The sequence below is a fragment of the Tachypleus tridentatus genome, chromosome 13, assembly GCF_004210375.1.
Source record: "Tachypleus tridentatus isolate NWPU-2018 chromosome 13, ASM421037v1, whole genome shotgun sequence".
Lineage (NCBI taxonomy): Eukaryota > Metazoa > Arthropoda > Merostomata > Xiphosura > Limulidae > Tachypleus > Tachypleus tridentatus.
The window spans coordinates 205,119,507-205,143,442 of NC_134837.1; the positions used below are offsets into that span (position 1 = coordinate 205,119,507).

General features: G+C 36.6%; 1 protein-coding gene across 5 annotated transcripts in view; it reads left to right on the forward strand.

The window, feature by feature from the left end:
- The window catches only part of LOC143239959 (TBC1 domain family member 30-like), a 66,482-nt gene extending 43,785 nt beyond the window's left edge, over positions 1–22,697 (forward strand). For all 5 annotated transcript variants that reach the window (XM_076481648.1, XM_076481651.1, XM_076481646.1 and 2 more), the window contains 7 exons: positions 1,653–1,838; positions 3,152–3,320; positions 4,328–4,499; positions 8,338–8,443; positions 9,087–9,300; positions 16,362–16,547; positions 17,179–22,697. In XM_076481648.1, coding sequence (XP_076337763.1) covers positions 1,653–1,838; positions 3,152–3,320; positions 4,328–4,499; positions 8,338–8,443; positions 9,087–9,300; positions 16,362–16,547; positions 17,179–17,429 — 1,284 coding nt within the window. In that variant the 3' untranslated portion in view covers positions 17,430–22,697. The remainder of the gene's footprint in view (positions 1–1,652; positions 1,839–3,151; positions 3,321–4,327; positions 4,500–8,337; positions 8,444–9,086; positions 9,301–16,361; positions 16,548–17,178) is intronic.
- Positions 22,698–23,936: the final 1,239 nt, after the last annotated feature.

Sequence of the window (23,936 nt, forward strand, 5' to 3'; positions counted from 1 at the left end):
AGTTGGCGGTGGGTGGTGATGACTAACTGCCTTCCCTCTAGTCTTATACTGCTAAATTAGGGACGGCTAGCACAGATAGTCCTCGAGTAGCTTTGTGCGAAATTCAAAAAACAAACGATCAAACTTAAAGTAGAGCCCCCATTGGCTCTACGTATAATCCTCTGTGTAGCTTTGTGCTTAATTTCAATCAATAGTAAAGGAGATAACCAAATATACATAAGAAAAGTGCTTTTCATGGAACACTAGAAGCAGGACAGTCTTTATCTATACACACGTTGTTACTAGATTAAAATTTATTTTCAGAAAACATATTTGTTTGAACAAGTTTGAAAAGAAATATCAGTTATTGCTTCGCGTCATGTGACGCACTCAGCTTGTATTTCTATAAATTCATGTTAGGTTTAACGTTATAGAAATACACCCTTGTGCAAATTAATTGAAACAAATGGTTATTTTACAACATTTTCAGCATGGCGGCCGGTGTAGGCTCGCTGGACCCGCTGATTTCCTTTAATAGTCATTTTTTTCACATAGATGGCATCATTAGCCGTGTTTTGCAGTACGGTCGATCTATGTTTGGGATATATGACGACATTTTGAGGAATATTACGTCATTCGAAATTGCATTAGAAGGGCAAGGAGACCAGTCAAAAAACAACTTCTTACCAACTCAATGAAGAAAAAACGGTATCAATGGGGACTGAAATACAAGAACTGGACGCAAGAACAATGGAGGAAGGTGTTATTCTGTGACGAGACTCATTTATTCGTACATGTTCGCAGATCTCCAGGTGAGAAACTTCGAGAATCTCACATCAATCAGTTCGTAAAACATCCCTCGAAGAAGATGTTTTGGGGCTTTTTCAGCTACTATGGCGTAGGAGGCTTACATCTCGTAGAAGGTATGATGCGAGGACCACGGTACACAGAAGTTTTGCAGAGAAGAATTGTTCCAGAATTGAAAAAGAGATTTCCAGATGGATCTGACATTTTTCAGCAAAATCTGGCTCCGTGCCACACATCGAAACTTGTGAAGAATTTTATGACTACAATGCGAATGAAGGTGCTAGCCTGGCCTGGCAATTCTCTGGACTTAAATCCTATTGAAAATCTTTGGGCGATTTGTAAAGAAAGACTTCGGGGAAAAGACTGTACTACGAAAGATAAGCTAATTGAGGCTATAATTGAGGTGTGGTACCGCGATCCAAAAATTAGTAAAGATTGAAGTCAACTTGTGGACTCGATGCCAAAGCGGGTTAACGATCTTCTGAAAAATAAAGGCGGTCATATCATGTATTAATTTGTGAATAATTTTTTGATTCTCAGAATGTGACGGTAAGTCTCACCATTCGTTGGTAAAAGGGTAGCCTAAATGTTGAGATGGATGGTGATAACTAGCTGGCTGCCTTCCCTCTAATTTTACACTGCTAAACTAGGAACGGTTAACGCAGATAGCCCTTGTGTATCTTTGCGCGAAATTCAAAACAAACTGAACAGTAACAAATATTGAACATACAGTACATTATTTACGTATTGACAGTATTTGCTATATAATAATTTATAATTTAATTTCTATATATTCTATTTTAACTGCATATATATATTATAAATAGATTCGTCGTCCATTTCTTCAACTCTGAGTTTTCTTGTAGGACCTCCATCGGACAGGATGTAGTATGTTTAGTGGAGAAGAGGCTGAGTTGAACCAAGCCCTGTTGAAACGAGTATTATTGGCGTATGCACGTTGGAACAAGACTGTGGGATACTGTCAAGGGTTCAACATGTTGGCGGCCATTATTCTGGAGGTCATGGAATGGAAAGAAGACGATTCCCTTAAGGTAATCCCATCTCAGTAGGTTATTTGTTAGAGGTCTTTTTACCTGCATGTGATAGGGAATTCTTTGTGTGATATTAATGAGAGTTGTTATGGAGTCGTCACATCAAACATGCTCGTCCTTTCAGCCGTGGGGGTGATATAATGTGTGGTCAATCCCACTATCCGTTGGAAAAGAGTAACCCATGAGTTGGCGGTGGTTGGTGATGACTGGTTGCCTTTCCTCTAGTCTTACACTCCTAATTTAGGGACGGGTAGCGTAAATATACCTCCTGTAGTTTTGCGAGAAATTCAAAACAAACCAAATAACATCTTATGGAGTTGTGACTCGATTCGGGATTTTCACTTTTTTATATACCTCCACTATCCAGTGGTTTAGCGGTAAGACTGAAGAAAAGCTGAAACCCGGCTTTCGATACTCAGGATTGGCATATTATAGATATCCCATTGTGTAGTTACGAATAGTAAGTGCAATTAGAACGTGTCCACAGATGGCTAATAAATATCCTAAAGTGGTCTTAACGGAGCTTGGAATACAGATTGTGGATGTTCTAAAAATGTAGCTGGAAAATAAAGATCCTCTCTTAATATGTATAAACACCGTGCGTATGTTCTTTGTGAACCAGTATGTTCGTGTTGTAACATCTTCAAAACCCGAACAAATTCTGTCTCTGATCGTGAAGTGTGGGTTTCAAAACCTGAACATGGTTCGATATATTACCATTACTATTTAATTCCTCACTTGACTTTACGTAAGAAGTCAGTAGAGTTTTAAGTAAGGCTTTATGGTTGACTTTGGTATCTGTGGGTTACGGAATTCAATGGAAGCGCTGAATGTGCTCGTCCTTTCAGCTGTGAAGCTATTATAATGTGACAGTCAATCTCACTATTCCTTGATAAAGAAGCGGTCAAAAGTTAACGGCGGGTAGTGCCGGCTGTGTGCGTGTCCTGTGGTGGTTAGTGGTTCAAAGCTGGAGATGACATTAGATACTTAGTAGCTTATCGGAAACAAACACGCTCGAAAGTCGCTAGAGGTAGTCCAACAAAAACGTACGAGTTAGTACATTGTTTCAGTAAACAGTTTCTTCTCCAAGGAGTGAATTCTCCTGTTAGCCAGTATTCGAGAATCGAAGTTCGAAACTGTTACTTCTGTCACTAACAATCATCAGACTTACAGTTCTGACAAATCGTATCAGTTGACAAGATTTTGACTTCATTCACCACAAACTTCATGGGTAGATATTTTGTTTGTTATCCAAATATTTTAAAATATATTTTGCTGAATATTCACTATGAACTTTTTAATTTTATTTTTAGGTCATGATATTCCTCATAGAGGGCGTTCTTCCAGAGGGCTATTTTGCAAATCACCTGAGAGGACTTTCCGTAGATATGGCTGTAGTTAGAGATCTACTGCGCATGCGCTTAATTTGTCTCTCGCGCCACTTGGACAAACTACAGGTAGAAGCACGAGATAGTTCTACAGGTAAGTCTTAGACTCTGTGCAAAATCTGTACGTGTTCTAAGAGTAAATATGTACATGTTATGTAGTACAGAGAACACGATTTTTAAAATTTGACAACATTGTTACGTTCTCTGAACAGATAAGTTCTTACTTCATTTCGTAATGTGTACTTATCAATTCCAAAACAGCTGACACAAAAGCAGGAACTGAAAAGAATGAAAATCTTAGTTTTTACTTATTCCATTCTCGTTGATGCTGTTTCGTGGGTTTGTTTTTAACATCAATTGAGGCATATTTAAAACAACATTTTGATCTATTTTGAGTATAATAACACTTGTTATGTTATGAAGGCTTTTTCTAAGATAGCGAAGCATTATTATAATTAATTCAACTTGTAAGATTTTAGTGCTAGGCCTATTATATTTCTTAACACTACATTCTTTATTTAGCCATTAAGAGATTTTCTGGAAGTAAAAGATTGCACGATGACAACACTCCAACCAAACTATGTTCGCCATATCTACTACTTAAGATACAGCTATGTTTCTTGTGAACCAGCTGACCTGATGAGCTCTGGATTGAGCGAAATGCGTCGTCAACAATGGATAGTGCGAACACGTTGACGTTAAAATACTTTTATACACTCTTCTAAATCTTAGGGCCCAGCATGGTTAGGACGCTAGACTCGCAACCTGAGGGTAACGGGTTCGAATCCCCGTCACACCCAAAATGCTTGCCCTTTTCACCCGTGGAAGCGTAATAATGTGATGGTTAATCCCACTATTCATTGGTAAAAACGTAGCCCAATAATTAGTTGTGAGTGGTAATGACTAGCTGCTTTCCCTTCAGTCTTACACTGCTAAATTAGGGACGGTTAGCGTAGACAGCTGTCGTGTAGCTGTGGCGAAAGTTAAACAAACAAAAAAGCATTGTTGAATATATAATTTACCTAATAACTCCGTGTTATGCCAAGTATAACCAGCTCGGGTATGTACATAACGTATTTTAAATGTCTTCTATGTTTCCAGGGGCTAGTTATGAACCACCATTGACCAACGTGTTCACCATGCAGTGGTTCCTCACGCTCTTCTCCACCTGTCTGCCAAAGTCCACTGTTTTACAGGTGTGGGACCTCATGTTCCTGGAGGGAAACGAAATACTTCTTCGAACTGCCCTGGCAATATGGGATGGACTAGCAGAGTAGGTCTTTTATACAACACCTAGAAGTTATAACAGAGTAGATCGTTTTACACAACACCTAGAAGTTATAACAGAGTAGGTAGTTTTGCACGACACCTAGAAGTTATAGCAAAGTAGGTTGTTTTACACAACACCTAGTAGTTATAACAGAGTAGGTCGTTTTACACAACACCTAGTAGTTATAACAGAGTAGGTCGTTTTACACAACACCTTGAAGTTATAACAGAGTAGGTAGTTTTGCATGACACCTAGAAGTTATACCAGAGTACGTCATTTTACACAACACCTAGAAGTTATAACAGAGTAGGTCGTTCTACACAACACCTAGTATTTATAACAGAGTATGTCGTTTTACATAACACCTAGAAGTTATAACAGAGTAGGTAGTTTTACACAACACCTAGTATTTATAACATAGTATGTCGTTTTATATAACACCTAGAAGTTATAACAGAGTAGGTAGTTTTACACAACACCTAGTATTTATAACAGAGTATGTCGTTTTACATAACACCTAGAAGTTATAACAGAGTAGGTAGTTTTACACAACACCTAGGATGTGTGTGGACCCTCGTTTAATCTTAGCTCCAGACACGCACTCAGTTCGCACTGCTTAATTATTCATATTATTTGTATGTTTTAACATAATTTGTTAAAACCAGACTATTTATCTGGTGATAATTATCTAAGTCGTCATATTTTATGATTGATTAAAACTAAAAGTTACTTTATAGATGAAAATACATCACTTTATTACATACCGTCCACTTACAGGTTTTCCCCCGTTTTCTTGTAGTCCCTTACTTTGAAGTGTTTAGTATTACCACTTACCGGATAACACGATACATAAGTAAAGAAAGACTTCTCAATGAGAAAGTAAATGTAGGGATTGGTAATATCAGTCCTTCAGAAACAATGTAAACAAGACAGTAGGGATTGGTAATATCAGTCCTTCAGAAACAATGTAAACAAGACAGTAGGGATGGGTAATATCAGTCCTTCAGAAACAATATAAACAAGACAGTAGAGATGGCTAATATCAGTCCTTCAGAAACAATATAAACAAGACGGTAGGGATGGGTAATATCAGCCCTTCAGAAACAATGTAAACAAGACAGTAGGGATGGGTAATATCAGTCCTTCAGAAACAACGTAAACAAGACGGTAGGGATGGCTAATATCAGTTCTTCAGAAACAACGTAAACAAGACAGTAGGGATGGGCAATATCAGTCCTTCAGAAACAATGTAAACAAAACGGTAGGGATGGGTAATATCAGTCCTTCAGAAACAATGTAAACAAGACAGTAGGGATGGGTAATATCAGTCCTTCAGAAACAATGTAAACAAGACAGTAGGGATGGGTAATATCAATCCTTCAGAAACAATATAAACAAGTCGGTAGGGATGGGTAATATCAGTCCTTCAGAAACAATATAAACAAGACGGTAGGGATGGGTAATATCAGCCCTTCAGAAACAATGTAAACAAGACAGTAGGGATGGGTAATATTAGTCCTTCAGAAACAACGTAAACAAGACGGTAGGGATGGCTAATATCAGTTCTTCAGAAACAACGTAAACAAGACAGTAGGGATGGGCAATATCAGTCCTTCAGAAACAATGTAAACAAAACGGTAGGGATGGGTAATATCAGTCCTTCAGAAACAATGTAAACAAAACAGTAGGGATGGGTAATATCAGTCCTTCAAAAACAATGTAAACAAGACAGTAGGGATGGGTAATATCAATCCTTCAGAAACAATATAAACAAGACGGTAGGGATGGGTAAGATCAGTCCTTCAGAAACAATATAAACAAGACGGTAGGGATAGGTAATATCAGCCCTTCAGAAACAATGTAAACAAGACAGTAGGGATGGGTAATATCTGTCCTTCAGAAACAATGTAAACAAGACAGTAGGGATGGGTAATATCAGTCCTTCAGAAACAATATAAACAAGACGGTAGGGATGGGTAATATCAGCCCTTCAGAAACAATATAAACAAGACGGTAGAGATGGGTAATATCAGTCGTTCAGAAACAATGTAAACAAGACAGTAGGGATGGCTAATATCAGCCCTTCAGAAACAATGTAAACGAGACGGTAGGGATGGGTAATATCAGTTCTTCAGAAACGATGTAAACAAGACGGTAGGGATGGCTAATATCAGTTTTTCAGAAACAATATAAACAAGACGGTATGGATGGCTAATATCTGTCCTTCAGAAACAATATAAACAAGACAGTAGGGATGGGTAATATCAGTCCTTCAGAAACAACGTAAACAAGACGGTAGGGATGGCTAATATCAGTCCTTCAGAAACAATGTAAACAAGACGGTAGGGATAGCTAATATCAGTCCTTCAGAAATAATATAAACAAGACGGTATGGGTGGCTAATATCTGTCCTTCAGAAACAATGTGAACAAGACGGTAGAAATGGTACAGACAATATTTAATATGTAACAATATATGTGTATAACTATTCAATCACAACTGAGTTTCATTTATCCTGTTTTTATCTGTTAATATTTTACTAAACTGTGTGACTGTACTGTTATGTAAGGATTATATAAATGTCATCTCTTCTATCTACCATGGCTTTCTACATTGTCTTATTGTGATGCCATCATTTTACTGAAAAAAACCATATCCTTCTACAACAGTGGTTTCCAACCTTTATTATGCCTCGCACCCCTAAAAAATTTTAATATGTTCTCGCACCCCTCACAGTAATTTTTGAATATATAGGACATTACCCTTAATATAAACAAAAAGAACTAAAATGTTATCACGCACCCCCTGGAACGCTATCTCGCACCCCTGGTTGGGAACCACTGTTCTACAATATCTCACCGTTACGCCATTTATTTGTTAAACTCCACGTCTTCCTACAATATCTCATTCTTACGCTTTCAATTTACTATATAACACCATGCCCACCTACAAAGTGTTACTATTTACTAAACACCACGTCCTCCTCCAGCGCCTCTTTGTTACGTCTTCTGTTTACTGAACAACACCATGTCACCCTACAATGATTCATTGTAAAGCCCTCTTTTAACAATCAACAACGTTTCCTCTACAATGTCTTTTTGTTACGCCCTCTGTTTACTAAACACCACATCCTCCTGCAGTGTCTCGTTGCAATGTCCTCTGTTTACTAAACAACATCATGTCCCTCTACAGTATCTTACTTTTACGCCCTCCATTTTCTAAACACCACATCCTCTTACAATATCGTATTGTTACGCCCTCCATTTTCTAAACACCACATCCTCTTACAATATCGTATTGTTACGTCCTCTATTTACTAAACACCACATCCTCTTACAATATCGTATTGTTGCGTCCTCCATTTTCTAAACACCACATCCTCTTACAATATCGTATTGTTGCGCCCTCCATTTTCTAAACACCACATCCTCTTACCACGTCCTCCATTTACTAAACACCACATCCTCTTACAATATCGTATTGTTACGTCCTCCATTTTCTAAACACCACATCCTCTTACAATATCGTATTGTTACGCCCTCCATTTTCTAAACACCACATCCTCTTACAATATCGTATTGTTACGTCCTCTATTTACTAAACAACACCATTTCCCCCTGTAGAAGTCCATTGATATACTTCAACTTATGTACTTGGTATTGAAGTAGCCCAATACTCGCTGACGTCATTTGTTTCACCTAGGACTGTACCGACTAGCAGACCTTACTCTGGTAACATTATGTTCCGCAAACCTTGTCAAAATGTTATTTTAAATTGTTAAAGTTTTCAGGATTTCTCTACTTTTAATGATCAGATTTTTTTTTTTTTTCTCGATTGACAGTCGAATAATGACCGTGGAAAGTGCCGACGAATTTTACAGTATTATGGGCGTGTTGACGAGAGAGATGGTGGAGTTTGGACTCATGGACCCCAACGACCTTATTAAGGTTAATACTTCATTTGTTATCATAACAGATAAGTCATGTTTAGTGTTCCAATGGATGAAAAAAGTTTCACAGGAGTTCTCTTCTGTGTAACCATCTTTAGAAATGACAAAAAGTTGTCTGCAAACCTTCCGAGCCATCAGTAACTAATCGATTAATAATTCTCGTGTAAAACCTACAGTTGTATCTTTATGTCTTCAGTCTATAAAGCATATTTAAATATTTAGCTTTGATTATTATATTTATAAGCTGGAATGTTTTTAAGTATCAAAATAATGAAGCTTTGAGTTGGTTTTGTTAACAGATTTCTCTCGATGTTGTAAAGTTAAATATATAAATGTAAATATTTTCTTACATACCCTGTTAGCATGTGAATTGTAAAGGCTGAGGGTGGCTGGACAGGTGTTTGTGGCAATCTGGGTGACTGTGGAGGTGGTTGTGGCGCTTGGAATGGTTTTGGTACTGTGGTTGGTTGTGGAGATGTTTGTGGCACTCAGGGTGACTGTGGAGGTGGTTGTGGCACTTGGAATGGTTTTGGTACTGTGGTTGGCTGTGTTACTAGTTTTATGAAATAATGGTTGAAACTTGACCTGTATGATTTCGTTAACTAAAGACGATAGTGATTCGTTTGTTAATTCTGACGTAGACGATATGCACCATGTCCCAGTTTCCTTATCCCCAGCTGGTCGAACTGAGAGAAAAATACATGTACAATATCCGACCATTGACGTCATCTCTTGCCCCCTCCAGACGTGGTCTTCACCTCATCTTCAGTGACGACGAAGACGACAACGATGAAGAACAGTTAGTCGTGGCCACCTGGTGTTTATCTAGCTCATTACCAGTACCGAGATTAAAAGGTAAAACCTATCTTTCTTTTCGTTTGTTGTAAGGTATTCTCTCTCTATCTGTCTGTCGACCAATTTATCTAGGTAATTACATCCTTGAATAACCTTTGTGATATAAAAGTTGCTTTAACAGACAAATAAATAAATAACAAATGCCGTGTTAATTTTCTGACCACAATAATGGTGAAAAAATTTACAGTTCAAAAAGAATCTCATTATTTGGTTGTTAAGTTAGAATAGAATTAGTTTAAGTTGAAAGAGTACACGCTTGTTAAGCCCTCTTAAATATAATCAAAACTTAGAAACATATTTACAAACATACAACTAACCTTCTTGGAACTGATGCCATTTTTCTGAATGTTTAACATAAATTACTGTATTTCGAAAGATGAAACAATAATCGAATTTTATACTAATACAAAAAGATGAGTACGTTTGTATAAGATTTGATTTTCGATATGAAAATCGAGAAATCACGTGACAGCGACAACTGAATTAAAGTTGCGGTGAGACGGAATGTTTCAGAACTACCAGTTGACATTTTTTGGCATCACAAAGGTAATGTTTTTGTTGAATTTTGCGCAATTCTATTCGAGTGATACCTGCGCTAGTCCTCCCTAATTTTTAAATTATAGACTATAGGAAAGGCAGCTGGTCACTATTACCCATCGCCAACTTTTGGGCTACTCTTTTAGAAACAAATATTGGAATTGATCGTAAAGTTATAACGCTCCTACGGCTTAATAGGTGAGTATATTCGATGAAAGGTTCTGGTCCCATGTTCCGCAAATCACTAGTCGAGTGCTATAACCACCAGGCCATACTAGGACTAGGCCAGGCAGTTTGATGTCACCGAAAGTTGATCGTTTGGAGGAAGGGTATTTTACGCCCTTTCTCACATAAAATATTTGTACACTCATATTACAAAGGTGTGTATTCGTATTGGGATTTAGCATTTTATAGATTGTAATATCTCTCATATTTAGTAATATTGGAAAACAATATGAATCAACGTAGGAATTAGAACCATCCAGAAATATATTTGCGACAAGTCGTACCTCAGCCGTAAAGTGCGATATGTTAAAACAGGCGAGATTCCACGAATACTGAAGTCGTTCAAGAGCCACAGGCAACAGTTCAAATCATAATTAGGAAGGCTTTCCGTCTAGAAACGAAGTATACAGGGAATGGTTTCAATAAGATAAGGCTTTTAGTGATATCTACCATTTAACAATTGCATACCTCAAGCAGCTGAAAAACGAAAGAGTATTCATTCTACTCCTTGCAAGGTCTAGTCGTCCATGAATTTCTGAATAGCTACACTGTTAAAACCAGCTTTAGAAAAATTATCGTCTTCGTACACTAGGCACTTTGTGAAAGGCATGCACGGTAGATTGGTGTGCTGTTAATATGACAGGCTTACGACAAAGTTTTTTGCAATACGATCTATGATCTATTATCAAAATGTACAGTCGTTAGATAGAGTGTGACTGGACATAACAACATGAACTGTAACATCGTAGTAAAACTGGAAGAGGCAGTAAAAACCTATTGCTGTAATATCTATAAAACGAAGATTTGAGGAGTATGATTTTTTAAGATTAAATTATAATTATACTATAATGAAACTGATAATTTCTTTCCAGACCATTGTCTGATAAATAAACAAATACATAATATTTAATAATAAGATTTACGGAGAAAGAAAACTAAAATATTGTAGTGAATTCTGTTTGAAGATTTAGGATAAAATGTTAATTCAAATTAAAGCAACTTCTAACATACATGTTTTTGAAAATAACCAAACAATTTGCTTATCGTGGCCCAGTGCAGTGATTCCCAAATTGGATGTCGCGGCGAACTCACAGGTGGCCTGCGAGATATTTCAAATTTTCGAGGGAAACACAGCGATATTGACATCTTTCGAACACCGCGCGTACTACTAGCTTAAGGTAGTTCACAGTTTTAACATTAGATCATGCTACATTTCCTTCGTTGACGTTCTCTAATGTTTGAAATATGTTTTTGTTTGCTTGTATTTTCGGCTACGCCAGTAACTTCACGAACTTTTTCGTTTCTTAGATTTTGTATACAAATACCTGTCTACTTTCCGGATCTGTCAGTAACCAATATAACTGAAGGGTGTTGTGATCAAGTGTCTGCGAGGTCTAGCAAAGTTTAGTGAATTATTTTGTTGATTTTTAGTCCTTGTGCATAAAAATGGAAAGAATTTTGAACATTAATGAGAAGTGTGGGAGTGATGAAAAGATGGGTGAACCTCAGACCAGTGGTAAAGTTATGAAGAAACGGAAACATGATGACAGTTATCTAGATTTTGGTTTTACTTCAGTAGATGTCAATCATGAAGAGTGTCTGTAGTGTGTATTATATTTAAAAGTTTTGACTCCAGAATGCATGCTTCCAAGTAAACTAAGAAGCAACTTAGAGACCAATCATCCTAACATGGGTAATAAAACCCGTAATTATCTTACCAGAAAGTTAAAATAACGAAAAGGTATATTTTTGAAACAAGCATCAATACCAAGCAATGCTTTGCTAGCATCCTACAAGGCAGCATATAGAGTCGCAAAATGTAAAAAGCCTCACACCATCACAGAAGAACTAATTTTTTTACCGGCTGCATTGAATATGGTGAACATTATGGTTGGTGAATCTGCAGGAGGACTGCTTTCAAAGGTGCCTTTGTCCAATAATACTATCAGTCGTAGAATCCAACACATGGCCAAATACCTCAATGATCAGCTAATTGAAAAAATGAAAGGGAAGTAATTCAGGTTACAGCTTGATGAGGTGATGGATCGTAACAAGGATTCTCGTTTGATTTACTACACATGGTTCATGGATGGTGACAAAATTGTGGAAGATGATCTTTTGTAAATAAAATTATCGTTGTAGGTACAAAGGCTCAAGACTCGTTTGAGATCCTTGACACTTTTATGTGTGAAAACAACTTAGACTGGACTAAGTGTTTGTACCGATTATGGTCGCTTTATGTCCAGCTGTTATAGAGGATTGCAGGCACTCATACGAAGCAAAACTCTTGATGCACTGTGGATACACTATATAATCCACAGGGAAGCCCTTGGGTCAAAGCACCTAAGTCCTCCGCTGAACCTTGTCCTGGAAAGTGTGTTGAAAGTGGTGAACTTTATAAAAACTCGGCCACAGAAGGCGAGGTTTTTTAAAAAAAAATTGTGTGAAGATATTGGATCTGAGCACACATCTTTGTTGTACCGCTGTAGCTCGCGATGGCTCTCCCGTGGAATGTACTGACCCGTGTGTTCGAATTTCTCGAAGAAGAAGAAAACGAATGTACTAGAAACTTCTTGGATTTTTTGTCAAAATTAGCATACCTGTGTGATATGTTAGAAAAACTGAATGCGTTGAATCTCTTTCTGCAGAGAAGCAACGCACACATTATAAAACTCGCAGAAAAAAGTTTATACTATGAAGAAGAAAAATGAATAAAGATAATGATAAAGACTGTTTCCCTCTGTTGCAGCAGTTTATTACATCCAATGAAGTTGATTTGACTGATGAACTAAAATCTGTTTTTGAGGAGCACCTCACACAGCTCAGTGACTGGTTTGAAAAATTACTTTACAGAAGATATGGAGAAGTTTGCATGGATCCAAGAATCATTCAAGGCTAAGGCTCCATCTGAATTTACTTCTGCAGAAGAAGAAAAACTTTTTGAGCTGTCTTGTGACAAGACTTTAAAAACAAAACTTTAACAGCATTGAACTAACTGGGTTTTGGATATCAGTGAAAGATGAATATCCGCTGTACTAAAGGTCGGCGAATCCTAATTCCATTTGCGAAGTCATATATCTGCAAAGCTGAGTTTTCGGTGGTTGCTGTGATAAAAAGCAATTACCGGGTGAAAATCGATGTAGAACAGGAAATGAGGGTGGTGGTGTCCAATCTAATTCCAAGATTTGAGAAGTGCCCAACGGGCGCACACATCTCATTAGTAATTGTGGTTATTTAAAACTAAAATAAAAATATTGTTTCTACTTTCAATTTACAAGTATTATTATTTCGAACGCTAAGTTGTTAGGACATAAATACTTATTAAGTTGTTTAGTTTGAATTTCGCGCAAAACTACACGAGGGCTATCTATGGTCACCGTCCCTGATTTAACTGTGTGAGACTAGAGGGAAGGCAGCTAGTTATCACCACCAACTTTTGGGCTATTCTTTTACGAACGAATAGGGAATTGACCGTCACTTTATAACGCTCCCACAGCAGAAAGGGCAAGCACGTTTGGTGCGATGGGGATACGAACTCGTGACCCTCGGGTATGAGTCGAACGCCTTAACCACGTGGCTATGCTAGGCCACGTTGTTTGTACCTAACTACTTAATAAACGGAACTGTTTGGTTTTTCTTTTTGCCAAGGTGCGCCATGAACCGAGAAAGTTTGGGATACGCTGATCTTGTTTGATAGGTTAATGAACGAAAGTTAAACCACAGGGGTCGCTTTCATGGCCATTTTAAAATACATTATTCGTGTAATCCACGCTGTATACAAGATGATGGTGTGTAATCCAAATTTTATACAGGATCGGGGGAGAGGGTGTAATGTGCGCTATATACAAGATCTGGGGGGATCTTTGTTAGTCAAGAATCTTAACGGCTGTGATGTCATCTTGATGTATCGTGCAATAGGCAAGTGAGCTTAAGGATGTTTTATCGTGCACCATGAAGTATTAACTAAACGAATACTGTAATTTTAGGTTGAACTGAGTATGTGTGACCCAGAGTTATCACTAGAAGTAAATTTCACGGTGCCACTTCTTTAATGATATTCACACGTGTATATGTAATCGTGAAAATGTTTCTAAAGTTGAGAAACACGCTTTTTTTTCTGCTTTGTATATTCCTTTGATATATTGTATATCAAGATGAGATAAAGTGAGTCTGGGGAAATTCAGCCGTCTGCGATTCATCTAAAATGCCCCACAACGTCAGCTGTTTTTGAATATCATGAAACGTTACAGTATATTAGTTGAGCCTTGATAATGTCTTCCTTTAAAGCCGAACTGCAGAAGATCGAAGAATTGAACCAAGTGTGACCTAGTGGTTAATAAGTCGGGTTTGGAGGCTGTAAAACTCACATGTCTCTCTGTAACTAACAGTTGGTCTCTCTATTCTTGGCTGCCTTCTCTCTGGTCAGAGAATGACTTGTACGTGGAACTAAAGGGTCTCCTATCTTTTGTCGTTTAACCGATTTGTCGTATAACACGGTTTTCTGATAGTAGCTACTTAAACCGGTACATCCAATAACACGGTTTTCTGACATTAGCTACTTAAACCGGTACATCCAATAACACGGTTTTCTGATATTAGCTACTTAAACCGGTACATCCAGTAATACAGTTTTACTTGTACATCCAACACGGTTTTCTGAGCTACTTGAACCGGTACATCCGGTAATAACACGGTTTTCTGACATTAGCTACTTAAACCGGTACATCCAATAACACGGTTTTCTGACATTAGCTACTTGAACCGGTACATCCAGTAATACAGTTTTCTGACATTAGCTACTTGAACCGGTACATCCAGTAATACAGTTTTCTGACATTAGCTACTTGAACCGGTACATCCATCCATAATACAGTTTTCTGACATTAGCTACTTGAACCGGTACATCTGACAGTAATACAGTACAGTTTTCTGACATTAGCTACTTGAACCGGTACATCCAGTAATACAGTTTTCTGACATTAGCTACTTGAACCGGTACATCCAATAACACGGTTTTCTGACATTAGCTACTTAAACCGGTACATCCAATAACACGGTTTTCTGACATTAGCTACTTGAACCGGTACATCCAGTAATACAGTTTTCTGACATTAGCTACTTGAACCGGTACATCCAGTAATACAGTTTTCTGACATCTTGAACGGTACATCCAATACACGGTTTTCTGACATTAGCTACTTGAACTGGTACATCCAATAACACGGTTTTCTTTAGCTACTTGTACATCCAGTAATACAGTTTTCTGACTTACTTGAACCGGTACATCCAGTAATACAGTTTTCTGACATAGCTAGCTGAACCGGTACATCCAATAACACGGTTTTCTGACATTAGCTACTTGAACCGGTACATCCAGTAATACAGTTTTCTCATATTAGCTACTTAAACCGGTACATCCAGTAATACAGTTTTCTGACATTAGCTACTTGAACCGGTACATCCAATAACACGGTTTTCTGATATTAGCTACTTAAACCGGTACATCCAGTAATACAGTTTTCTGACATTAGCTACTTGAACCGGTACATCCAATAACACGGTTTTCTGACATTAGCTACTTAAACCGGTGCATCCAATAACACGGTTTTCTGACGCTAGCCACTTGAACCGGTACATCCAATAGCACGGTTTTCTGGCATTGGATGTTTCAACCTATACGTCCAATAACCCACTTTCCTTCGCGAACTTTGATGTTTAGTAAATAACTGATTGTATTTGTTTTGTAATTATGGATCGCTCACTTCCATTAATATGGTGTATGAAGAGTTAAGTAGTGTTGAATGGCAGTAAGACAGTGTAGTTATCTAATTATTAAATAGTAACATTATTATAATTATATATTAATTATCATCTATCAATTGTTTCATGAAATTCTAAGAAAGAACGTATGTGTTTCTGGAGGCCAGACTTCCACCAAAGATATCCAGGATCGAATCTGGACCATCACGAACACGGATGGTCTTTTTTTGGGACTTTCGTGGAGACAGCTGCAAGTTACCAGTCGGAAAGTAGGATAAAACCTAGTTATAATCGGTTTCTAATTATAAAATATTATTAATTAGGCTAACATGAGGCGTTTCCCCCCACATCTGAAGGGGTGCTGTAGTGGGTATGTGGTGCTCAATTGTGACTATAAGAGCATATAATATAATTTTTATGTAAAAGGACAAATTTCAAAAGAATATATTAGACCACTGACCGTTGTACAGAACGTTAAGTACAGTAAAACTATGTTTTTTATTTTCTGTATGATTCACATGTTCTTATCCACTACCCAGGAGACAACAGTCGGACCCCATCACCATCAACCTCTTCAAATTTTACCCTGTTTGGGCCAGGAAGTTCCGGTCTCCTTACCTCACCATCCGCCAATGCTGAAAGAGTGGTCTTGGACATGTCAGCTCTGAAGAAACATTATTCCAAACTTCGGGAGAGACAAAAGCAAGCTCATATAATTCTAACAGGCAAGATTTTCTTTGTTAGGGTGTGATAACACAAACTGAGAGCCATGGGTCCCGCCGGTCGTGTTCGGTGTGATGGGCAAGATATATATGTATATAGTTATAGACGTCAGCTCTAAAAACCGGTGTTTAAAGAAACTAAAAGTACATGTGTATGTAATTAGGGACGTTAGCTCTCAAGACCAGTGTTTAAACAAAGAAAGATACATATGTATATAGTTGGTGATGTCGGCTTTAAAGATACACGTGCACATAATTGTGTTGAAGTGTGACTAACCCTAAGATCAGCACGTATTGTACTTTGATCCGTTTGTGAATAATCCGTAAGTTAATCATGAGTTCCTTTCAAGTTAACAACTTCTCACAATAAACAGAATCTCTTCCTGTGTGTTGTTACTATGTTAATAATATTATTTCTCAAGAAATAGAATCGTTTTGGGAAGTACCAACAAATACAAGTTAATTACTGGCAAGGTATCAGACGCTTGTTCTAGAAAACGTTAGCTTTACTGACAAGTACTTAACAGTGTTTCGTTATTAAAGTATGTACTTTTTACTTTATCTTCCATCCAGTTTTTAGTGACGCCACAGCCGAATGTCAGTCTTGGTTAATAACTTGGACTTAATTTTTCAGGCAGTTTCCACCAGCCCAGTAACAAAACCAAAGTTCATCAGCCGGTTGCTGTTAACCATCTCCTTTTGGGGAAGAAACCATTGATAAGAAAACAGAAGGAAGCATCCCAAACAACTCTGAACCTGAAAAATCCTTTGGTGAAGGCAAACAGTGGTCTACGAAATCGCCATCATAAACTTAAGTCCACTGGACGTACCCGGTCTAACAGTTCTCCAGGAATCTGGTCAAACGTTGACATGGGAACAAGCTAAAAAAGAGAAAAAAAAGCATCGGGTTACTATGGAAACAGCAAGACGACAACTTCTTCATAATATTCCTCAGACGGTTGAAGGGAAGGCAAGGGGGATGAGGCGAGAGGAAGTTGACTTTGAGGGTCTTCCAGAGAAAGATAACGAAGAGAGTGGAAGTAGCACTTCCACAGAACTATGTGATGAAGACGGACCCGAAGTGTTGAGTGAGTACTCGTCGCCCGAGATGGGTCGCAAAGTAAACAACGCACCAGAACCATTGTCTTTATCAACTTGTAACCTCAGTAATGTGTCGGTGACCAATGAAGAAAGTGACCTCTCCTCAGGTGTTCTGAGGAAGAAAGAAATTTCTAAATACCAGCAGTCAAAAGACGAAAGTGACGTAAACATTGTAGAAAGTAACAAAGACGAATTAAGTAAAATAAATACAAATAAAATATGCATCGAAGCTATTGATGAAAGAACCGAGTCATTTCGGAGTGAAAGAACTCTACCAAGACTTCTACTGAAAGATACAAACCCAGAACACACTGGCTCTAACGCTATTCCTGTTATACTGAATACGAAACCCTTAGCCACTGTTTCACGAGAAATGGACACATCTCTTTTTGAGAGAAGACAGAAACAGTCAACGAACGAAAAACACGCGAACGTGTCTTTTGTCGTGCCAAATCTAACAGGTGACAAAGAAGGAATGAGGACATTGCGATCCATGTCTGAAAGTGGTGAAAGAAGACTCGATCCTGAGGAACAAATGACAGAGAAACTCGAATTTACTAAAATCAAATCTTCCTTACCAAAGGAAGTCTCCATCCAACGATGGGCGGATTCTTCCCCGAAACGTAGCCAAACAAAATCATCTCAATTTAGCCCTGCTGTTCGTAGCTGTGTTGGGAGAAAGTCTACCAAAGAAATCGGTGGGAAATTTTTCATGTACAACATAGTAGAAGATAAGCTTACAAACGAACAAAAAGGCTTTTCGAATGTTGTCCGTCCTTCGAGGAATTACAATTATTCAGAAAACCACTGATGACAGAATACGTTTTAGACACGGCAGGTTTCACAGTAGTCTTATATTAGTGGGACGTTGTCAGAATTTTCAGTTTTGTATGGCACGTCTGGGATCAGGATATGTTCTGTTAGGCGCAGTCCTTTTAAGTCTAATTATAATCACTCACTTTCCAACTGATGTTAAATTATAGTAATTTTTCCTTTATAATAATAATTATATAAGAAAGTCATACTTGCATTATTGTTATTGGAGGTTACCGAGGGAAAATTCATAAGAGTAGAAAATTTTGATTTAAGTGTTTAGTGTTATTGGACAGAACACAGATATTAAGGTATTATATATTGTGACATCACTGGTTAATAATTTTATTTATTTATTTGGTTTCTTTGTCTGTGGAACGTTTTTGTTATGACGGCATTAAGTGTAAAGTTATTTTTAAATCAAAAGTCTCTGGGCTTTTATTATTATTAAAAACAATCGTTGTATTTCACTAGGTATATAGCAGCTACCAGGTTGTTCATTAGTAAATTCAAACACAATCGTCCCTGTTATCAGCATGAAATAATTTAACAATTAAAAATGTTACATATACTTCAATTAGAGAATTAATAATTAAGATACTCCAAATTATGAGAAGAACGTTGAAAATCACTGTATATAAAACTTGATAAAAAATTGAGAAAAAATTATTTATAGACATGATATTTGTCAAATTTGACCGTCATAAGTTAACCTTAATATCCATATCACGAAAGGCGTCTGCTCAAAAATAGTTTTGTTTTATGTAATGTTTTATCGGTCATTCCTTTCAAGTATTTTAAGGCACCCGTAAACTCCTTTGTAAGAGGGGGAAACAAAAATGAGTTTCGTTTATGCGCTTATTACATGTATTTTAACTTTCACACCACATGTTTGTCGTATTACACATCTGCCTTGATAAAACGCCACTATCGAGGTTCGTGACTGCACGTTTTGTTAAAAACGAGGTCGCGTTATAGATGATTTCAGCATAAAATATTATCTCGCCAGCCTGTTTTGAGAAGTTATATCTGTACTTTTTGATCGATGACTTTGATTTGTATTCTAAATTACTGTAACCTAAGTGAATTAACTTTCATTTATTCCGATAAACTGATTTAAAGTTATTTATTAATTTTATTTCCGCATTCTTGTCTTCGTTAAGTCCTGGTCACTTGATATTCGTAAGTCGTGAAAACCAATCTTCAACAGTTTAAGTTACGTGAAATTGAGTTTTGATTGTAAAAATAGTATTAATAACTTCACAAATGTTGATATTGAAGAAGGTAGATGAAACTTCATGCATTCAGTGAAAATATAAATTAAACATTAATGAAAACTCGTAAAATTTATTTGTGGAACAAGTGCACGTAGTTAGAAAACAGTAAAAATTAATAAAATTTAAAAGAAATAAAGTATTAATATGTTTTTCTTCTCTACTTGAAAAACAATTTTATTGGGAAAAAGGAGTCAACGACCTTACTGTATTAAATCGACTTGTGTTGTATTGAAGCAGAGATTACATATATTCTAACATGAAGAAACCTAACTGAAACTTACACCTGTATTCACGATGTCTTTACTTTCTATAAATTATCAAATTAAATAGTTGCTAATATGTATACATGTTCAACTAATTTTTACCGGCATTTTTACGTGTATGAATGGAAGTATATATAAAAGACAAAAAACGAGTTTTAGACACTTTTTCTTTATACGGATCTAGATATAGCCTCATATGTGTTATGTGCAAAGAATTATTCATGAATGATATGAATATATAGTAGTATATAAAACAGGAAACTATTACAGACAGTTTTGTTTTTCACGACTCTTCAAATGATGTTTGTGTTGTTTGTCTGAAATGTTTTAGATGTTTAAATTACACAATTTCATCTTTTAACATCTATGATCGTGTTAAAATTTCCCATTTATTTCAAAGCACGTAAATTCATACATTTATAGTTGATTATATGTTCGTGTTTGTAGTGTGTGTTATAAATTGAATTCAATTGTTACAGTTATACTAGCCATATGACATCAGTATTAGGCCTATTACATTTCTAAACATCACAAGTGTTGTCATTCGTTTCAATTAATTGATACGCGTTTCCAAGACAATCATCGAAGCTGTTGTAAAGGATATTGTTGAGTTTTGGCTCAGTGGCAACACCTAGCGCCTGTTTTTAGAGTTGATGTCAGGTATATCAGCCGTAGTTCCTCTGACATGTATATTTTAATGTTTCTATCAAGAAATGTCATTAATCTATTTTCTCTTTCCCTTTACGTCGTACACTTTAATACTTGTATGGTTAGATTTCTTACATAAAATAATGAAGACAAAAGTAATCATTATTATTTTACATTCAATAATAACATTTTAACGGTATCTTGCTGGAGAATTCATGTACTAAAATTATTAATATTACTAAATTATTCACTTCTGAATAGTTTAAGGGTTAACACTTACATCTTAATTTTTTGTTACCAATACGGTTCCGCCACATCGTGAGATTCTTGTTTATATGTGAAACACGTTATATGTCACGATATAACGTGCTTATTTGTTTTGAATTTCACGCAAACCAACTCGAGGCCTCCCTTAGTGATTTCCGAGGTATGGGGAGTCATAGTTACGACAACAGTTGAGTTTAAGAATGTGAATAAGTATTTATAAAGCTTTCTTCAGGTTTAAGTAAAAAATGTTAACTGTGTTGCATTTTTTTGTGATTAATGCGTTCCTGTGATAATAATATACTTATGTTACAATGTGAATTTGTAAGTATTCAATGTAGAAATTGAAATTTTCCAGCCTAGAACGAGGCAGTCAATGTAAATAGCAGTTAGTATATTAAACTCGCTTACACAACACTTGCCATGGTGTGAACACTTTTAGCAATTAATTATGTTTACGATTATACTTATCACAAAACATTAGTATTACTATTAGGCCTATTATATTATTAACACTAAATTATTTCTTCAGTACCTTTTGGCTTTTAAATAAGTGAGTATGCGAGTATTTCGACCACACTATGTCCGTCTTATACACAAGTTTAACAGGCCTAATACTATGTCTTATGACAAGTGCGTTTAATTACCATATACTTTACAGATTGCTCTGTATAAAGGTAGTTTTGCTTTTTTAGAAATATTTTTGACATGAAACGGAGTATAAAAACTTTGGAATATATTGGGCTGAGGAATAATTCGTGAGCGTTTTTTCAAGTTAACAAAATATATTCATAAATGAAACGCTTTCGCAAATTATTTCATGTCATTTGGTAGATAATTTTTTGCTCTAATAGATGGTGTGTTTGATTTTCACATGTCTTTAATTTTTGCTTTCATTTTCAGCTCATTAAATGGAATGTCAAGTGGACAAAATCGAGCATTTTCGACACCATCTGCTTTACGCATTTAATTTCTTGCAATTTCGTTTAAAACAACGCATACTATATACCTAGGTATTACATGAAATAAAGTATCATAATAAATGTTTTGGGTGTAATGTGTTGAAGTATTGTATAGTCTTGCATGTAATGCTTGAATGAAATTATTTAAAAAACGCTCACGAATTATTCCTCAACCTAATACAAACAACAAAGTAGTATATGGTAACTTTCCATTTGTAAGGATTACGTTAATACGTATCTTAAAATATTGTTTACTTGAATGTGTAATGTAGACCATTCACATTTTTTAAATCAAATTTTAAGCATTCTGCGAATAATTGGTAACGTATGATTTAAATATCCTGAAGTGCTCCACAGCAAAATGTTATATGAAATTTGATTTCGTCAATTATTTTCCAATTTCGAAAAATGTTCGATAAATAACTGTAGCAGTAGATAGTAGTTTCAATATTAACGGTGAAAGTTATCTTCATTTTTAGATAAACTGGTTTTTTAGTGTTTTTATCTTTACAGACATCGTAACAGTCGGTGTTATGTCAACAATAACGGGTGGTGTTTATATATTTCACTAATATTTACTTGCCTTAATTTGCCATAAGTTGTGTCGATGTAAACCACTTACAGTGCAACTGTGGTATATATATAAATGTATTAGTCTATACTTCCAACGATAATATTAAGTTTTTTTTCTGATTTTAGGTGTTCAAGTATATTATAAGCCTTACTCTGTAACAGTAGTTTAACTTTTATCTATCCTCTAAGTAAATAGGCGACTTATATCACTGTGTAAAAATTTGCTGTTAATTAAATTTTTGTAAGTGTTAATATTTCTGTTGATTCTTATGAATTATGTTCAAAATCAGTTCATTTCTTCAAAAACATATAGGGCAATTTACACTTTTTACAGCTAAGGGTGTATTATAAGAGCCACTCAAACCCAATTACTGGTTGTAGGTGTCTTCCCTTTAGTTTATCAATAATACCAGGGGCAGCTAGCGCACACAGCTCTTGCACAAAAACACAACTCTCCTTTCCATTATATTACTTACAATACTTGACAATAGATGGCAGATAAGTAGAGAAAGTTATAAAACACACACATGAAACTTATATGTAAAAACGGCTCGTTTGGGTTGCGAAAATTTTTACGTAGAGGAGTGAACAACGTTTCGACCTTCTTCGAGGATATGGTGAAAAACGTGTCGAGCTTTTAGGAATACATTGAGCAACTGCTTGTATAATACAATCAGTTACTACTGCCATACAGTCGTCTACTGATGGCTGATTTACGATGACAGGATCAAGTTCTGCGAAAGCAGTGAAAGAGGGCCAGTTTGCCTGATCCAGCTTCCACCGGGGCACGCGGGTAGGGTGGCATCGACCACGGCCAGTCTCTCTCAAAAGGATCGGAAAATGATCACTGCCTCGTGGATTACTGTCAACCCTCCATGAAAAATGGGAAAATAATGAAGGGGAGCAAACCGAGAGATCAATACAGTAAAGGACTGACTAGGTGCATGAAAGTAAGTGGAAGAACCAGTATTGAAAAGAGAAAGATTGTGATCAGAGAGCATACGCTCTACAGAGTGCCCCTCCCATCAATATCGGCACATCCCCAGAGGGGATGACGCCCATTAAAGTCCCAGAGCAACTGTTCAATGAGAGCATCAAGGTCTGATTGATCATTAAAAGTCTATCCAGGGGATAGATAGAGACAACAAACAGTGACGGTATGACCCAATGAAACACAGATGGCTATGGCCTCCAAGTGTGTTGAGTGGCAAAGACACGGTGGACACATCCTAATTAACGAAAGTGCCACCACTACATGCACTCGTCCATCACAAAGCCTATCATTTCTGTACAGAGAAACTCACCGAAAGGTGACTGTATCGGCAGGTTTCAGAAATGTTTCCTGTAAAGAAAGATAAACAGAACGGTAGGAAGTAATCAGTGTTTTGATGTCATCCAGATTAGAATGTAAACCTCAACAGTTCCATTGTATCAAGGTGGCCATTTTTATTTATGTATAGGCGAAATGGGTGTAGAATGATGTTTCCACCA